Genomic DNA, 20,923 nt, shown 5'->3' with positions numbered 1-20,923 from the left:
TTGTATATAACACGCGGAATAAACAAAGATCTATGACGGTGAGAGTTCGAGAAGAACATAAAACGATACGTGCGGGAAGAATAAAAAAAGATACGCGTAACTAACGTCATTACTGCGTACAGCTTCGATGCGTACGTCTTTAGTACGTGCGTTAGGTATAATGATGCGCAGTGACATCTTGAAACTTGGCTTCCGTTGACGCAATATTCCTTCTCTTCGAATCGATCCCGAGTAACAAGCGAGAGAAACGAGGGTCACAAACGGAAGAATCGTAAAATCTTAGGCGCTCCTGCGGTCTGAAATTATAATTATTAAAGAAGGCGTTAAATTTAGCAGTAGAGTTATTCAATGATATAAAATCTAAGTTCCAGTTTAGGTAATAAACGTGTGATTCTACTCCAAGAAACTTCAGGTGATTTAATTGTATTAAAATATTAATCCACTTGATTTAAACTTTTCACTTCCATGAAAATTTACAACGTTTTCACCCCATTCACAACGTTTTCACATCGGATTTCTACGACGTTGGAAGCTTATTAAAAATGAAATAAAATGCGGTTCGATAAAATTCGGTAAATTCAATAAATATTTAATGATGTTTATTGTCATCGTTCACTGACGCCGGCGCGTATATAGTGATTCTTTTTTACTAATATCAATATGCAAGTCAGCAGTTAAACTCAATCAGACCTAGAAATATCAGTTTCGTTGATAATAAAATTCTCACGAAAATTTTTAAAAATTGAGCAGTAGAATGTAAACAGACATATCGTATTAATGAGAACATTAATGAAAATGGAATAAACGACAGACTGGCAGAGCAGTAGAGACCAACCGCAAAGGGAGAAGCAGCCGGGAGTGAGAAGCGTTGGTTCTCAGCCGGAATTCACACAGCGTTGGTCACGTAACGCTGCTGTGGTTCTCACACACATCGCAGATTTAATGCAGTTTATCGGGATCGTTGCGAGAAGAGACCGAGACGAAACGCAACCTTAACACAGAGCGAACGAAAAAAAAAAACAGTGGCAGAAGTAAAGCATGGAAGCAACAAATTTCTCAAGTTTAATTGTGTTTCATAACGCCGTTTCCAGGATTTATACAGAGCGTATCTCTGCGTGAATCGTTTAATGAGGTAAATGAAGCCCCACTTAAGCAACACACGATCGCTCCCCGATTAAATAGACGTGTAAGCAACGGCGCTCGTCATATGGTAGGGTTATGCTTCAGTAAAGCAGATAAATAATGCAATGGTTAAAAGAAATGTAGACAGTACAGTATTGAGGAAGACACACACACATATATATATATAAATTATCTGGAAGAGCTTCACTCACCCAACAGTATTGCAAAATTAACTTGATGCATTTAACTGTCTTGGATATAGGAATATACACGGGCCAGCATGCAGCATCACCTCATAAAAGTGTCATGCCCAAGGAAATGTGTCTCATGTTCAGATACTCTTGTTTTGCTTTGTGTTAATCGTCTCGAAAATTTTGTGCTCGAAAATGCTGACCGCAAGCTTAACAGTACTACGACAAATTTCAATAAGGGATGCAGGCGAATAAAACTAATTGGCATTTCCGATTTAACTTTTGCATTCGCCTCAAACATCGACTCGATCATTGTGCTTGATTAATACGATAACGTTTCGAGGTCAGTTACATCGTAAAGTAAGCTCGACACATCTAAACCACTGCATGTCTTTACTGAAGTTCATTTAACAAATTAGCCAGAAAAAGCGAAATAATAATAATTCATCAGACTAAAAAAATGGCTAAGATGATCTGCTTGAGCGTTCTTATAACAAGGAATTCAAGTTATCCGATAAAGTTAACTGTATAATGTATTCGTTAGCAATGTAAACAAATTCACGCTAGATGTGAACAGATATTTAATTGCAATATATTCACAGCGCATAAATTACGGAATCGTTAGCACCATTAACAAACATACGCAGTTAACATACATTATAAGCATATAAGGAGCATCGGCCGGTATATTGAAGGAACGGGCTGTGAATTGACGCTCGGAAGCGATTTTCTCTGACTATTGTCTTCCGGTTATTGTCCCTTAACTTCTCTATTGTTAAATGTTAAGATAACATGTAATTATCATTATTATTATTATGCTGACCGATGAAGCAATAAAATAATTACTTTGTTATAACGAATATGCCGTACGTCCAGGGGCCATTCTTTCAAAACTCGCTAAGTGAACGTAAGTACTTACGCTCTATTTTCTTGTCTATGATTGGTGGATTTTGCTTGAAAGGCCGTCAATGATTGGCTGATGAACTTACGATCTCTAAACTTTTTTGAGAGTATAGGTCTAGGTGTATATAATTTATCGCAAACATGTCTGTTTTGTTGCACATGTTAGTTCAGTGCTTGTTGTATGGATTGATTGAAACTTATTGTTGTCAATATTAAGCAAATTCACGCTCCAGCATGCAGAAAATTTTAAGCTTCACCACGTAAAGGTTCTACTGCATCATATAATAGGTTTTGCTGCACGCAGCCGTTCAGTTAGATAACAAAAATGAGTGGTGTTTAATAACAACGCGGAATGAAAAAGATAGAGCTGGAGCCACATAATGTTAAATTTATTGAATGAGAAATTTTGGTTATTGCAGGGCAGTTTAATAAAACGCGCGAAAAAACAATATTATTAAAGTTAAATCTTTAGGAGCGAAGCATGCTGCATGATAAAGATTGAAATAAATAAGGTGATAAGTAGTGCACATGAGGGGCATTTTTCTCACACTCGCCGAACACAGTATTAATAAATATTTTTTTATTATTAAATTACATGCAGTGTATCACATACGAATATTTAAACCATAAGGATCGCGTAATTAATTTCGACGGATTTTAGCAGAACGCGTCCGAGAAATGGTTCTGTGAAGTAACCCATGTTAGCGAAAGAATAGCGAAAAAAGGCTGAATTTGCAGAATGTGTATATAGAAAGAAATATGTATAAGAATACATACATGCAGAATATGTATAAGAAAAACAGACTGCGAATAAAAGCATGAAAATAACTTTATTTTATTTGATGATGGTTGCCGCGAAGATTAAGTTTATAGCAAACGCCAGGTATAGAAAGGAAAATATATAGAGACATAACGCGTGAGAAACGTATAAATCGTAAGGCGATAACGACTGAGAATTTCAATACCCATGCATGCAGCATTCTAAAACGATAGGTACCTTAGATAATACGGAATCACGTTGTAGTGAAGGATTTGTGCTACGATTGCAATACAGTTCGTTGTGCTATGATCGAATTAATAGCTGAAAAACAATAGCGCACCAAGATGGATTTGCACTTGTAATAAATTACAAGCAAATAATAATGATGAATACAAAAATCCAAACATAATCTAATTGTACTCCAAGTATACCCACTTCTGTAGTGACAAAATCAAATGAATCGCTGAGATAACAATGGCCACCACGCGTCGTCTGGAAGGATGATAAGTATTACCATCATAGAGGCTTGTTGCCAAGTTCCTGCTATTGTAATGGATGTTATTATGACGAGAGAGAAACTTCGCACAACCGCCTGATCACGGAACAATTCTGCAGGCGCGGTAAGGAATCCGTTGCTGCACGAAGGACAGATTTCGTGATAACAAAGCGAGAAACAGGAAACATTTTTGCAATCGAAAGCATGTGATAAATATACCTTATAAAGGAAGACAAAAAATGTACCGGATCAACCTTTTGATGAAATAATGCGGGCGATAAATACTTATGAAATATATAGAAAAAACTTACGGACTTATACTAAGTTACTGAAATTTCTTTCTTTATTTACTTTTAGTCTTTATTTCTAAGAGTTTCAAACTTGAAGGCTTAATAAATTTTGGGCAGCTTTTATAGGCTTCATTAACTTCTTTAGTCAGGGAGCAGCACGAGATTTGATCGTTGTGAAATTTCATGTTTCTTTGCAGTCACATTCAAAAATAGAGATTACAAGACTTATTTTTAATGAAATGACTTACAATATTTAATAGATCTATAGAATCGGATATTGTTTCGCGTTTCAAGGCTAATCCCTAGTATGATTTCCTCCATAGCAATGCTTTAACGCTGTAAAGTTCCTTGACACAACAACACCACGCAACGTCTACCATTTACGTGCTGTACGGTAAGACAAGGCATGCGATGTTGGTTACTGTGAAGAAGATGAGAGGCTTCTGAGGCTGATAGAGGCGCGTCATTATCATGGATGATGATGGGTGTGTCTGTGGCAACTTGTGCATGATGCTAGCAAACACGTTTCAATTTTTTCCACTAGAACCAAACTGCGATATGTAGCTATAGGCTACGCACAATAGCCTGCGTACTACACACTAGGAAAAATTTGTAAATTTCGTCAAAAATAATTCGTATTGTTTATACTTCACATACTACGTAGATTTCAATTACAGTAGACAAGCCATAACGCCGGTTTGACCGAGATTTTAAAATCAATAAATTTAATCAGATGTGATTAAATTTATGGATTTTAAAATCTCAGCCAAACTACCGCCTATTCGACAAGCGTTTATGGGCGACGATTCATTCCGATCTAATTGTATTCAATTACTTACCGAGACTATCATTATGTCAAAAAAACATACAATTTCAGTTACATATAGTAGAGTTAGTATGAGGTAACAGGCTGCCTAAATTAGATCACTTATGGAGAAAGCTGTGCAAAATGACGTCCCTATAGGAAACGTTCCAACACCGACTGTGACGCTGCAACTCTGAATGTGGCTGTCACAATTCACTGCAATTACAGAACACTTTCAACTCTTGTTAATGAGACAATACACGGCGCTCATATACATTAACTCGCTTTCGTACTTAAAATGAACAGCGTGTCTATCGGCGAATCTAACACTTATTAACAAGTGAAAATTGGGCGAAGCAAATTCTGTTCACTTTAAATGCGTCACCAAACTTTGGTGAGAAGACTTGAGAATGCAACAGGGGTGACTTACGTAGCAACAATACAAATTAAATTTGACACCAGAGCTTTTGACACTAATTTATATGCACTCAGTTTACTCTGTAATAGAATTTAAGATTGTGAGCCGATTAACGCCACCATGCATGCGATAATCAGTTACAAAAGGAACAACAGTTTTGTTCAGGGTTACAACTGATCATCACTGTCATGTTTTACCATCACGTGTTAGCGTGAATGTCTAATAATGATACCATCTTAGTTGAGACAGTCCCTAGTAATTTTTATATTTTCAAAGGAACCTTATAATTTTTAATCTAGAACACATAAGGCTTATTAGTTTTTTGTGTGAGCAGAGGCAGTAAATGTGAAATTTACTGTTAGGGGTAATTCGTTGTTAGAGAAATTATGCTCCACTCAAAAAATATTTGCGATTCATTCGTTTTCTGATTTTTCGGGGATTCTCATAAGGTTTAGGCAAGAATGTATTGAAATTTCGCACCCATTGACAATTGATACTAAATTAGATAACAAGGTGGCTAAAATTGGAGCAAAAACCCAAGATCAACAACTCAACGAAGATGGATGGGAGTTTACTAGATAAATTCCGAGACACTTTGGGGACAATTGTTGGAACACGTGCCTCAGATACACATCATGAGATAAAACTAATTATGGTACACAATTAATGAAAATCATCCTTTAATCAGGACCGAAATCCGCTAATGTTCATGAAAATAGCCAATAGGCGTGCACTGCAGTAGATCGCTCAACTATAAGAACGATGGAAATATCAACGGTCATATCAACGGTGATCAACGGTCATCAACGGTCATATCAATGGTTATCAACGGTCATCAACGGTCATATCAACGAGGCTTTACAGCACCCAAGCAATGCTTGGGGTGCTTCACCGCAGAAATTGCCGATCGAGGGCGACATCCGGCTATGGGCACTCCGACTTATCCACAAGACTTATAATCCTTCCGCGTTGCAGGACTTGCTTGGATTAGTACAGACAACCTCACAGAAATGCAGTTACTATAAGGCGGCTATAATTCCAGTGCATTACATTTAGTTGTGTACAATTGCCACGCATCCTTCCAACATGAGTGAGGAGGCTGGGGAAGACAAGGCCACCCCTGCATCCCCTATAAAGGTCACTTGTTCACGCCACAGCGTCCCCGAAGTGCGAGGTCAGTTTTATGCCCGAGAAATATGCATCATAAACAGTTAATTTTACTATGCGTTAAGCTCTATAGAATGCTCTGCACGAGGATAACTTCAAATGATTTGAGATTTTTGTTTCGCTTGAAAATTACAGCAAGCAATTCAGGTTTTGCATTATCATTTGAACTTTTTCCATAAATAAATATGAATAACAGTTTAAATAATAAAAAGAATGTTGCGCACACACTAAAAAATTTAAACAACAGTGAGAATACGAGGAAATTACCTTGGGAGTAGCGTTGGGCGAGGACAAGTTTCTGATTTTGGCTCTCGGGATGAAGTGTCTTGAAATTCTCTTGGCAGGTGAACTGGACGCTCTTGCTGAGGTGTAGCACAACGAGCTGCGCTTACAAACGAACAATGGACTGCTGCTGCTGCTGCAGCTCGAAGTCTTCTGCAGCGACTTAGATACGCCAACTTTATTACGGCTCAGTGACGGAGATTTGTTACCATTGCAATAGAAGCTTCCTTTAGAACCTGGCCTTGGAGAGTCAGAACGCCATGAACTGTGCGCTTCTGTTCTGCTTTCAGAATCAGAATCCCAACGAACTTCCAGTTTTGAGTTCAACCTTGTGTCTGACTTGCTCAGTTTTAAGGCGGATTTCAAATTGGATGGGTTACTCTTAGTGTCTGAATGAATTTCTAACTTGACGGAGGATTTCAGTTTGGTAAGATTTCCGAAGCTTTTGGCGGCTTTAAGATTTGAATGTCTGTGGATAGAATCACGAAGAACTCCCGATTTACTGGCTTCAAATAGGCTTAACTTCTGGCTGGAAGCCATGAAAGACTTCTTCCTCAACGTAGCCACTTCTTCATTGGTCAAGTAATCCACCTCAGGAATCACAGGTTTCTTGACATATCCATAGAGTGTCTCAACTTTTTGGTCCAGGACCAAACTCTTGCGGTAGTCGCCGTTTCTTCGGATTTCCTGTTTTTGTTGAAGATGCGCGGACGCCGTGGCTCTGAAATTAACTCTGGGCGCCGCTAGGTCACGATTGGTGAGGTAAGCATCACTTCGCTGCATGAAGAGCCGTTCTTGACGTCGGAAGCTATCACTTCGACGGGGTAGCCCCAGTTTTTTCGTGACCCCCTCGCCATAAGATTTATGTACCCGGGCCGACCCCCGCACAACGGGACGGTCCTCTTTGTTTACCCGGACCGACCCCCGCACGACGGGACGGTCCTCTTTGTGTACCCGGGCCGACCCTCGAACAACGGGACGGTCCTCTTTGTGTACCCGGGCCGGCCCTCGCACGAGGGGACGGTCCTCTTTGCTGCTGTCAAAACGGAGCTCTAAACTGCTCGCGTGCAGAGGGGCCATGGTTATACTTTCTGCATCGGAGAATTGTTTCAGTGAAGAATTAATTACTCATTTCACGCATCAATGATTTCTTGGCTTTGTCCGCGATCAGGACTTAACCCCGATGCACCACTAGAATTTTCGCTGCATTAATTTTCAAGTCTGCCATAAAGGCAGAAATAAAATAGAAACCATTCTTGTGGAATTGTTCTTTAGTCATTACACTTAAATCATCATTTCATGTGCATTTCTAGCCATTTTCCTAGGCCAAAAATGTGCGGATCAAAAGAAAGAAAAAGTACCCTTTACACGTCATCAAACGTGAGCCACATGGTCACACTTCCTTATTTCTTGTCACCGCAGGTCACATTTGATCAAACTAAAAAAAAATCACGGAAATGTGCAGGCAATTATTCGCGACCTGTAAGCCTCTAGGTGTCGTTTCATAGTTCAATATGTTCCTGTATGGAGTAAATGAAAAATATATTTCAAAAATCGCTCTTCAAAAAATGTACGATAGTTTTCCTGTGCCTTGAAACGTTCACAATTTGGTGAACGAGCTCGTTTAAGTTCTTAGCACTCGAACAAACCAACGAAATTTCATGCAAATTCTGGGTTTAACATTTCAATGCGTGGCATGGAAGTAATTATATACAGCGCAACCAACCCTCACACAAAAGCTCTGTGGGACGAAATACCAGTTTTCCAGTTCTCTAGGGAATGGAATAAGTTATGCATTATTACCTTTGTAATTAGGTGATATTTGTGGAAGAGAGTACGCCTATAAAAGAGTACCTCTATGAAGTGCGCGTAAGTAAATAGAAGTGAATTAAGGGACTAGCGATGCATTTAGAAAGAAACTAAACAACACGAAACTTCAAAGACATTTTACTTTCATTATTAAATAAAAAAGTTGTTAAATCAAATAAAAAAAAAAAAAACATCAACGTATGTATCTGAACTTTGCTAATAGGTCAGTACAAAACAAAATTGCCCCAAAAATACATTTTGAAACGCAGTTCCAATTTATGTTCTGGTTTAACTAATACACTCAAAAGATTCATCATAATATTCCGACTTGAACGTCCAAAAATTGAACATGCTTCAATTATGAACAGGGATAGAATTAATAAGTCTGCAATTCCAATGAGAGAAGTACGAACACAATTACTTTAAATATTAAAAGCAATTTTAAATTCCCTTCATACATTCAAAAGAATTGATTTAAAATGAAAGGTGCTGCAGTAAAAAAATATATATATACAACAAAACAGATTAGATTTTTTTAACTCTGCATGCTCCTGCATCAAAGTCAGAGACGCTAGCTACAGTGGTCAGAAACAAAAGACAATTCATTAAGCAAAAATTTTTTTTTTTAATTCTTCGAATGATGATCAAATAAATTTTGCTATCTTACGCGCTTTCAGTAAAAGTTATAATATATGAGATGACCCCACAGTGCGAAGGTCTCACTCAATCTTCAGCTATTGTGCGGTCGCCATTGTTAAGGTACAATCTACAATTGCTCCCGCAGAGGTCATCTGCAAGAGGCAGTTCAAAAATAACAAGCTATTGTCCTGTCCAACCATTGTCAACAACAAGGGTGCCAAAAATAAAATGTATGGCTACTTTCAACAAAACAGCAGCCAAATAAAAGTGTTAAACTCTTTTTATTTATACTGTTTAAGCGTTTGCATAAGCGCGATCGAAGATCTAACATCAATTAGAGTCGGAGAGCCGAGAAAATTATTCTCAGAGAGTATTGATAGTTTCGGCCACAATGACCAGTTTTGTCCGAGTGCAGCGAGCATGTGACTATAAAGCACCATAGTCAACAAATAAATCATGGTATATGCAGGAGAACTTTGTTCAATGGAGCAGTTCTTAGACGGTTGTCGTTCGGGACAAAATGACACAAGGTGACCGCGATGCGAACATGTGACTATAAAGCACCATAATCAACAAATAAATAATGGTATATGCAGGAGAACTTTGTTCAATGGAGCAGTTCTCTGAGGCGGTTGTCGTTCGGGACAAAATGACACAAGGTGACCGCGGTGCGAACATGTGACTATAAAGCACCATATATAGTCAACAAATAAATAATGGTATATGTAGGAGAACTTTGTTCAATGGAGCAGCTCTCCGAGGCGGTTGTCGTTCGGGACAAAATGACACAAGGTGACCGCGGTGCGTGAAAAAATTGATTGTCCGGAACGGCAATCAATCTTGCACTGCAGGCGAACCAAACGAAAACGAGAACAACCAGCAACAGTAACGAAATTAAAAGCAAATACAAGAGAAAATAATTACTCTCGAAAAACCCAGCTAAGACAGATATCTGTCCGAATGACAACAATATGAGAGTTTTATGATGATTGGTGCTTACTGGAAACGATAACAAATTATTAACCTTCTTTTCTTACCATTCACTATAACGTATTTGAGTTCATAAAAAATTGTACAAGCACAACTAAATAAATCTAAGTTTGCAGCGATTATAAACATGGTGTTAAATAATTGAAATTCCACCTTTTGGAACGATTTGTTTGGAAGAAGTTCGATTTAATTAACGAGAATTAAAGATGATAGTGCAATAATGAATCGTTGGTGATCCAAGCCACACACAGTTCTAGGTGACAGCTACACGTGGGAAAAAAAACTAATCTTTATTTTAAACGATAGTCCTATTCATTGAGTTCAGAAATTAATAGAGATCCTGGAAACTCTAATTTCTCGAGAAAAGTAACCGGAACATTTCCGAGACACGCGACATAATAATAAAGCAAATATATCTCAAGGTAAGCCAAACGAATATAAACTTAGTAAGTGAACTTGACATTAAGAGACCACATCGTAACTCATGCTATGGCTGCGCGGTGAGAAAAACACATATCAGAGCAGTGAAGGGTCGAGAAATATAACAAGTATAATAGACCGTAGCAGCCACGACAGCTGCAAGAATAATAATTAAACTGTCAAGAAACGGAAAAATTATTGCATACTAGCTTGTCCAGAAGCAATATCAGAAAAAATATTAAAGTATGTGGGGTGCAATATCTGGAAGTCAAATAGTGTGCTGGCTCATAGGAAACTGTGACTGCAGGACAGCGTATTTCTATGATCAATTATTTTGGGCTGAGAGCGGAGCACCCACATGCAGGATGCGGTTACACGGCTGCAGTTTGCCTGCTCCACACAATGACCTTGTGGAACTGAGACAACTTCAAACTTCTTCTCAAATAACTGAAAATCAGATAACTGACAAATAATTTGTTTATACTAGTCTCACAAACTATGAAGAAGCAAGCGAGGCGGAAAAGAGCTACCAAAAATATTTTTTATTGACCACTGGCGACCCGTAAATTGCTGATGGCAAGCTGAAGATATTACACAGCATTTTAACCAGAATCAGTTCGAATTTCTGGGTTTTAACACATGAAACCAGAGGGACGATGGAACTATAGTGTCTTCATAAAGATATGTAATTTCCAAAAGCTAAGGCTGCTAATTAGGTACAGGACAATGATGGTTGCACGTTATTCATAAAAATCAAATATCACAAGAACAAAAATATATGATAACACCAAATTAGATGATAAAATTGAAATAAAAATTACATTGCGCATAGAGTCAAACGTTTCAAACTCCAGACGTATTAAGCTTGTATTAACTAAAAAGGTGTTTCCGTAATTCCAAATCCAGAAGAAATTAAGCCTTGGAATTAATTTCATCTTGAGCACCACAACCCATGAAAAATCAACCAATGAGACCAGAACCCAAGAGTCCGTTCGACATCGAGGCATCGGCAAGTAAAAATTATGTGATCCCTTCCCGTGACTGCGTAAAATAAAGCCAGCCTGGCCACAAGTCGCACGAAATTTTCCCTCAACGGACGACTGGACATCTTGGAAGAAATTCTAGCCACCAATGACAACGAACACGGCCTGAGAAATTCAGAGCCAGGCCTGCAAATATTTTTAAAATAATGAAGAAGTTCTAAGAACTAAAAATACTTAAAATTTTGTAAAAACCTCTAGTTGATAAAATTAAGATTAATCTTTGAAAATATTGTAATATTTAAAGAACGCAAAAACAGCAAATTCCCTACAAAATACAACGAAAATTTTAATTTATTTTTTATTTTTCGCAGGCTGTAATAATTTTTCGAATGAACTATGCATAGCAGGTAATTCCAATTTATATGGAACAGATTAATCTTTCGCGGCAGCGATTAATTCAATAGTTTATCGTCGAACTACACAAGATTACACGTCGAATTCTGACTAGATAGCCGAGTCATTTTTTTTAAAGTGAAAATAATCTGTATAAAACATTCATGTAGTTTGAAAACAAATTTAATTCATAGGATCAACAACTCATTGTAATATAACGAGCAAATCATGCTTATTGACGTTATTCCAATGCGACAAAAAAAACTGGCATGAATTTCAATGCGACAAAAAAAACTGGCATGAATTTCAATCCGACAAAATAAAAATAAAAACTTGCATGCATTTCAATGCGACAAAAATAAAAATAAAAAACAGGCATGCAGGAGCTGGTCGCATGATACACGCAAGTCATTGCGATCAAATCGTCGCTCCCCACATGCAATGATTGTGTCCTTCATTATATGGATAGACCTCAAAAAGCTGATGGTGTGTATGCAAACGCCAGCATGACACGCTGCAATGGACAGTCTTGCGTCAGGTACAAGGTGGCAATCAGGAGGCGATCTTGTACTACTCAATGATCACAGGGTTTAGAGAGCGAGAAGCCTGCACATTTGTTTGCATACGGCGGAACCTACTCAAAGTATGGCTTTAACATTTGTTTGTATACGTCAGAAAAACACTCAAAGTATGGCTTTAGTGTTGCATATACAAGGAAAAACACTCGTATTTTAACGTAAAAACTTACTTCGCTATGAGAAATAATTCGCAAATTACGATGTACGGTTATGGAAATCATCATTATGTCCATAACGATTTCTGGTAAAACCTCAACCAGTTTTTTTTCTGTTCTTCTCATAAAATCAGTTCCAGAAAAATATTCATCCTTCAAAAATGCTCACAATCGTTCACAATCGTTATCCTGAATTCATGTTTATATATGTATCGATTTACGAGTGCAAATGAGAGAATTAAAGCAAACTTGGAAATGCTAGGAGCATCAAATTAAATTGAATCCACTCAATTTCTCTCTGAGATCTCATCAAGTGCATGAGAGCTCCAATTCATTGCATTAATAAACCTTCGCTTCTTTCACGCGGAAGATTCGCTCAATAATTGAACACCAAAACCTAATTGAATCTTCCGACGAACGCAAGCGACACCTGGAACGAATGCGGTGTATTATATAGCCGTAACGATACGCCGGCTTTGCAGTCACGAAACGATAAAATAAAAAGAATTCCCATCATGACCACAGGATATAAAAAAAAATATGAAGCGAGTTTGAGTTTGTCTTGCCTAGAGAAATACGAGAAACTCGGTCCAGGTCGAAGACCAAAACTAGTTACACGCAACCTGCAGTCATGAGCAGTGCAAGAGTACCAACGATGACATCGTAATGGACAGGTGCTGATCTTCACAACGAAGCTTTAGTCACTCTATGTCAAGAAATGATGATTCACTGAACGTTATACAATATTTTTATGTCATGTCTCTCGCTTTTGAATGCCATTGTCAGAATCACGATTCGTTACGGTTTAAAGTCATAGCTCAATTTACAAGCCAGATTAGCAGAAGCAAATTCTTTAAATTTAACTAACTGCATTTCTTTTCAGAATTTTCTCCTATGGTCACGACCAGAAAATGCCAGAAGCATTATATTATTCAGAATAATTTGTTCAACTAATTGGGGCCAAATTAACAAATTGGGGCCAAACAATCGGAGCCGAAAAGTTGAATTTCGCTGCAATTTATCCATGGAATATACCAAGTCCATTCGAGGCTAAATAGAAGAATTCAATTTCAAATTTTAATAAACTAAATGAAGAGTTTAAATTTAAGACTAGCTGGCCATTTTCATTTGGTCATACCTAACATTTATCATTCACAATTTACTTATCTCCTCGTTCCATTGAAACGGTCGCAAGCATCAACTTTTTACTATCCAATCATTCCTTGTTTGAGGTAGAAACGTAACTGTTAATATACGCAGAAGTAAACGAGTGTGCGGCCAAGTGGAAATACAAGTAGGTGAGGATCCATCCAGGTAGAGGTAGAAGTAGGTGACTGTGCCGCTAAGTAGTAGTAGAAGTAGGAGAGTGTGCCTCCATGTAGAGGTAGAAGTAGAGTGCGTCGCCAGGCGGAGGCGGAATCAGCTGAGTGTATCTTCGTTTGAAGGTATCAAAAGGTATCTTCGTTTGAAGGGTAATAAAGAAACTACAGGAGTAAGAGTAGGTGACTGGGCCGCTAAGTAGAGGTATAAGTAGGTGAGTGTGCATATAACTCAGCCCTGAACAGACGTTCTGGCCGAGCGTTTAGAGCGTGCACTGAACACGTCAATGCGTGCTTCATGAGACGAGAAATTCCTACTGTGCATTTGTCAATGTTGAGACAATTTCAGCCTGGCTTGAAGCTCATAAGTGTTACAGGAGGCAGTGATACTTTACGCGCGCTAAAATATCATTAGTGAAATGTTAGATCAATAGTTTGACACTAATTTTAAAGTCGCGAAATCCTCAATTAAGTTTAACTCATCTTACAAGATAAAAGCCTGAAAAATGCTACAATGTAATTCTATGTGATTGCGATTAAAACGGAAAAAAGTAATAATGGCTCTAAACTTTAAATTATTATTTTCTTTCGTTCTACAGGAGCGGTGAATCATGCTACTATAGATTCTAGGTATCAGTAATGTAGCTTTAACAAATTCTGGAAGCCAACAGATATTTCATAAATATGAATGAATGTTTTTCAAAAAATTAGAAGACTCCTCAATCTTTACACTAAGCGGCCTCAGTTTGTAACGCGCTCAATGACAATTGGCGAGTTACAGGTTTGTCAATCCTCCACTAAGAAACAAATGTCCACAACAATAGATACCAAAACACCATATCTGAACTGCCGGAGCATAAATTATAGGTACAAATATTTATTATCACTGAAACGAATCTATGGATTTCGTCATGAAGTTGATTTTGCATGTAAGATACTCCACGCTGACTCGAAATTTATCTTTTCCTGAATAAAGTTCAAATAAATAAAAACGAAATAAACCGTTTGAGAGAAATTATTTCACGCAAATATCAACATGTGTGAGTTGAGACGCGCATACCCGTTATTTACAAGTCCTGAGCCCCAATGGTACGAGGGGGAGAGGGCGGTTCAAAAAACAGCTCCGCCGTTTCCGCACCAAGGCCTATTGAGGTCAGCGTGCCCCAAAACAAAGCAGCCCCCAACCAGGCGAAGCACATTGAAACAATATTGAAACATCGTTAATTCAACCAACCACACTCAGAGTTTGATTAAGCCATCCTCACCAACATCGGCCCAGCAAAAGAGCTACGGTCGTTCTCAGCGCGTGTTGTGCGTAAGATAGTGTGTCGATATTTGGACAAACTGACCCACTAACTTTTCGAATGACGACGTTCAATTCAACGTTGATTCAACGTCAGATTCTGGTTGGGGACAAATGCTCGTTGTAGAGAACCCGCAACTCTCGAAAAGGAACAAGAATAAGTGTGTCAGCCATGCCGCTGCAGCATCAGGGCAATAGAAGCCGTCGAATCAGGTCTCACACTTTCAAAACTCGCTAAGTGAACGTAAGTACTTACGTTCTATTTTCTTGTCTATGATTGGTGGATTTTGCTTGAAATGCCGTCAATGATTGACTGATGAACTTACGATCTCTTAACTTTTTTTGAAAGTATATGTCCAGGCCGTATAGCACAGGTCGCTAAGTCAACGTAAGTACTTACGTTCTATTTTCTTGTCTATAATTGGTGGATTTTGCTTGAAAGGCCATCAATGATTGGCTGATGAACTTACGATCTCTTAACTTTTTTGAAAGAATGGAATCAGGTCAATATCTGGCAATGGAAGCTTCCTGCGTCGCTCTCGCGCGCTACGAGAGACGCCCGCTTGGCGCTTGTTGGGGTCACGAGCGGTAACCTCTTCACAGCAATCCTCTAATTTCTGAGCACTTAAATAATACAACTAATTACTGCAGGAGGCACTTCTACAAACTGGAGTGTATGGGTGGCCTTTTTTAATTGTTGATTATTATTTCTGTAACGAGAATAAGATAATGCAAACACTTCAGATATTAATATAATGACTTTCAGAGCATTACCAAACGAAATATTTCTTACCCAATTCAACATTTCATGTAAGATACAATGAAACAATCGGATAATAAATCAATAGCCGTAAGAATTGGTCACCAATATATTGGTCACATTGAAATTTACGATCCGATTGTCTCTACGAAGTGAAATTTTCAGCTCGAGCCTCATCTTGATCTTTCAGCTCGACCAATTTGATGAGTTGAGCTAAAATATAATTTAAAAAATTCGTAAACCACATACATCAATTTAAATGCATCTTTTCGAGTTAACTCAAAACGTACAACCATTCATGTCGCTCCTTTTGGCATAAAAGACTCGGCAAATGAGAGCTACAAACTCACATTATATCAATTTAAATGAATCTTTTCGAGTTAACTCATAATGTACAACCATTCATGTCGCTCCTTTTGGCATAAAAGACTCAGCAAATGAGAGCTACAAACCTCCGTACAGCAACGGGTCCTACAAAGCCGAACAAAACGAAGATTTTCTTACAAAACACAGCCGTGCTAATCTCGGAAGCGGATCGCTCATGCTGAACTGTGACCTTGTCCGTTACGTGAAGATTGAAGGGAAATGAAGAACACGGACCATATTAAGCCAGATGATGATGTCGAAAAGAACATCCAGAATTCTTTTTATTCGAGAAAAAGTGGCATCCGGAGCGCAACAGAAGACTTATAGTTCGTTTTGAAGCCGTTAGCCAAGCAAGTCAAACGACACAATGGTTCATGTTAGGAATTTTCCTCCCGTTCTCGTTTTAATATTTCGTTACTAAGCAGATGATATAAATTCACATGATTCGACATTTTCTTCATGTGTACTTGGAATTAGAAAAAGCAGAATGAAAAATACACTTTAAGCTTGTTCAGCAAATTTAAAGATTAAACGTCTAAATATACACAGTATCCGCTATTTAGAAAATCTCTTGAGATTGAATAATCGTGGCTTGAATTGCTCTTACAATCGTTCATGAAAGTTACATCTAAGTTATTACATCCCAACTCAGTAAATGAAATCTAACTAAGTCTCAGTAAAAACACCGAAATGCAGACAAAACACAGAAAAATTACTATATATTTGACCTAGAGCCTCACTAAACAAAGGGGCTATCAGAACTCATTATCAATTACTTATCAGTGAACAGAGTTTGGGCCCTGGATGTAACGGTGTTACGGGAAGCAGGCGTTCAGCGGCAGGCGGAAGTTAGCAGGGAAGTTTAACCTGTTAATTGGATGCGCGCACTGATATCCTCGAGCTGGTTTTGCCGATGCCGTGATAAGTGATGACACATATTAATCTTTCTTTGTATGCAAGTGACTGAATTATTGTGATTTAACATTTGTTATGTTAAGATATATTAAATCGTAAAAGTTCGAATTACCCTGAAGAGAGTACAAAATTTTACAAATGTTACAAAATCAAATTTGAGTTCAAAGCTGATAGAACAAACAGAATAACGAAAACTTTCAAAATTGTATAGTGAAATCAACGAGAAATTGGTAAACAATACAGAATATAGAACTTTTATAAAAACAAACACGTATTTACCAGGGTAAAGATGCATATAGACATGCATGGCACTGAAGAAATATTAAAATGAAAGGAGCGAAATAAGCGGAGAACAAATTCCATTTGCAAATATTTCGGTTTTTCTTAAATGTCTCCATCAGTTAACTCGTATTCGCTGTAATTAATTGTGCAGCATTCCAAGCGCAGTCTCTGCGCAAATGTCAAGGAATAATGACCGAATTTTTGTCACACAAGAAACATGAATGCAAACGGGACTATGTGTGTCACTGGAAAGTGGCTCACACGGAGGCCAGCATTTTAATTAGTGCAAAGAATTTTGACTCTTCTGATTTAATTTTTGGTTAAATCTTTAGATATAACAGCCACGAAATTATGGCATTCGTTTATCTCAATCACAGTGTGGATTCAACAAGAAAATGACGAGCATTAGGGCAATGAAACACCCGTCCCACGGTAATAGAACATGGGATTAAACTTGGAAAAATGTTTTGATTATCATAACCTATCCATTCGCGAAAATCTTCATAATAATTAAACGCTCCTTATCACATTAATCCATTCGATTTTTTCCATATTATGGGCATAAGGCTATGTATGAACTTTTTAATTGCACATACGACATGAATATTTATGACATCATTGCCTAGTTATGACGTAATTGCTTGTTTACGCTATCATCAGTTTGAGAATTAATGACTGTAACGAAAGCTTACAGCGCACCGAAATGTCTAATCTGCATAAAGTATTGTAACTGCATCGGTTCACGGACCCACCAATATAGTGACGCCGGAGGTACCGATCAACGAGTATTTCAAACGAAAGCTTGGAGTGGAAAATTGGAAGATATTTATATAAACCCGAAAAAATGGTAATGCATTATCTAGTTCAATATACAGAATTACGAAATTTGCCCCACATGAGAAATTAAATATGATAACGTTCAGCTATTTCTTGCAACTGGAATTCCAGACCAATTCATGCAAATCACTGAAGCTGATCTCATCAATATTGACGGCTGATGTAAAAATTATTATAAACGCGCGGATTTTTGCGAATAGAGGCCCTGGTATAGCGAAGAGGTTCTCTCCACTTCCGAGATGCTGGCTGGTCGGGGTTACCGACCGTGGAATTGAGCGGCCACAAAGGTTAATAACAAAGAAACGTTACATGAATTAACATTCCATGTAGCTCGAGCAGCTACGTCAGCGTAGAGGTATACATATGGAGTGAACATTATATTCCTTTATATATATAGGGATGGCAGGCATAAAAGATGCGACGGATTTTCTAACTCGCACGGATAACTGGGCTATTCGAATTAAGAGACATTGTTCTTGTTTTTATCGAGAGAGCATCGAGACTCCGAAAGATGAGTGAATTGGCGAGATAAAAAATGCAAATCTCGTAAAATTGCAAATAAAAAAAATGAGCCTTTACACGCAAATAGTCTAAAATGCAAAAATTATAAAATATTAAAATTCAATGCCTAGAATTTATTCTTTTGGTTATGCGGTGATGACAGCACCAGAAGTTTGAGCATAAAGAACTCGGTCAGCTGGAAGGCCTATAATCGCGTGAGAGCAACAACCAGGCCGAACATCAGCGGCCTGATTAGTCTTCAGACAAGACATGCAGAACACACGGCAGGCCACCAAAGCGTGTTGGTGACACGCTTGTGACAAGAACACGCACGCGTGTTCACGTGAGCCACGAGTGTCGTAACGCACGTTACGGAAGCAGGATCAACACGTCAGGCTGAAGTGATGCAGGTGACGACATCAGAAGATGTTTGACTGTTGCACGAAGAGAAATCTTAGATCGTCAATGGTGAAGTTATAATTATAAAATGCCAAGCAAAATATGGTTAATATTCAACGTATTTTGGCTCGTTAAGATTAAATTCGAAATATTTTTACAACTAGGAATAGATGACCATATATTGGCATCTGATGCCGTTGGAACTTATTCCCAATTGGTTACATTTTCCACCCCTCCGTAGTAATCAACATTACATAATACAAAAACCACGACACACTCAAGACAGTTAGGTTTGGTATTCGGTACCGATCCAAATATATAATAATGTATTGAAGAAAACCATGGTGGCGAATTATAACGCTATGCACTTGCTCGCCTACGCACAGGTCAAAGGTGAGGCCGCTTAGGTCGCGGCCGTATTTCAATTTGTGCAACTTGCTCAGCTTCATGGGAGCTGCCAAAGACAAACGAAACATCAGTTTGGAACAGCTGTAGGGCTCAGGCGATGAAACAAGACATTCCCTTCGCCGCAACACAATCGACGAATGAACCAATTCCGGTAGTGGGACAACGAACCATGCAAAGAACTGTCAACGAACCAAGCAGACACAGCAGAGCGTACTTGCAGCGTAAAATAGGACCGAATTTCATGCGAGTTCCATGACTATAATCTAAATCAACCCTTATAGATAAATGATGCAATCCGTTGACCATTATTTTTTAATTAACATTCCGCCTATATTTTAAAATTTAATTGTAAAAAAGGAAATTTAATTCGAGGTAAATATTCAAGCCGAAATAGCGACGCAAGTTGAGACCAGTGCTCAAGAGTTCGAAAAAAATATATATATACATCATCATTTTCCAAAGAACTCAAGAACCATTTTCCCAAATATTTCAAATTTTCAAAAATTGTTTGGTCAGTCATTACCAATCCCAATATTTCCTTCCGGCAAAGAGTTGTTATGATACAAAAAATTCAACCAAACTTGGTTGATGCAAAAATTCAACCAAGCTCGTATCAGTTCACTATTGTCCCGTAAGATCGACAACCTCCCATGAATAGACTCAATGTTACAAAGAATGATTGGCGTGCCGCTAATAAGGTAGCGTAATCCCTCATATAATAACGACACTGAATAACAATGCATAGACGTATTATATTATTACTCTATCGCAGGGATTTCCTTCCACATAAAATTTGAATGTAAAAAAATTCTGCAAACTCTGTTCCAATCAATAGCAAAATGAGCTCACTGAAAGAATAATAAACAATAAGTTATATAATAATAATCCTAAACGTCTCAGAGGAGCCAAATTAAATTTAAATACGAAAGCTCTAACTTTAGTTCAGTACCGAAAAAGGTGTATTAATTTTGAAAATTACATAAATCAAGCTTGAAAAATCCTACAATATCTTCAATAAAATCATTTCTTTTCAACTTGTGCACGTATATATATGATGGACATGCGTTGAATGCTTCACAAATGATATGAATTACAAAAAATGGTATACTCAGGTCTGCAAAATGCCATTCACGCACTTCTATGAAGTGAACACGAAGTTAATTTATAAAGAACAGTCTAGCAGGTAAACGTTGAAAACACAATTTTTATACGACTGCTTATTGTGTTGGTAATATTTAAGAAATATAAGTTTATATATGTGAGTAAAAATATTGCGTAAGGTAGCCTCATGTACACGTATGAAATATACGAATTGAAGTTAAATTTGTTTCCGAAGCATTTAAAGGACGTTCAAAACAGAACCAACTAGCCGATCTTACTATAGTTAGGATCTTACACCATTTCCATTAAATCACACAACACTACGGCAACA

General features: G+C 37.9%; 1 protein-coding gene across 1 annotated transcript in view; it reads right to left on the bottom strand.

The window, feature by feature from the left end:
* The window catches only part of LOC125178453, a 38,657-nt gene extending 31,143 nt beyond the window's left edge, over positions 1 to 7,514 (bottom strand). Inside the window, exon 1 of the mRNA XM_047882194.1 lies at positions 6,420 to 7,514. Coding sequence (XP_047738150.1) covers positions 6,420 to 7,514 — 1,095 coding nt within the window. The remainder of the gene's footprint in view (positions 1 to 6,419) is intronic.
* Positions 7,515 to 20,923: the final 13,409 nt, after the last annotated feature.

The sequence above is a fragment of the Hyalella azteca genome, unplaced genomic scaffold (genome assembly GCF_000764305.2).
Source record: "Hyalella azteca isolate HAZT.00-mixed unplaced genomic scaffold, Hazt_2.0.2 contig9865, whole genome shotgun sequence".
Taxonomy (NCBI): domain Eukaryota; kingdom Metazoa; phylum Arthropoda; class Malacostraca; order Amphipoda; family Hyalellidae; genus Hyalella; species Hyalella azteca.
The sequence above is the reverse complement of the archived record's forward strand: the minus strand, read 5'-3'. Positions and strand labels throughout refer to the sequence as shown.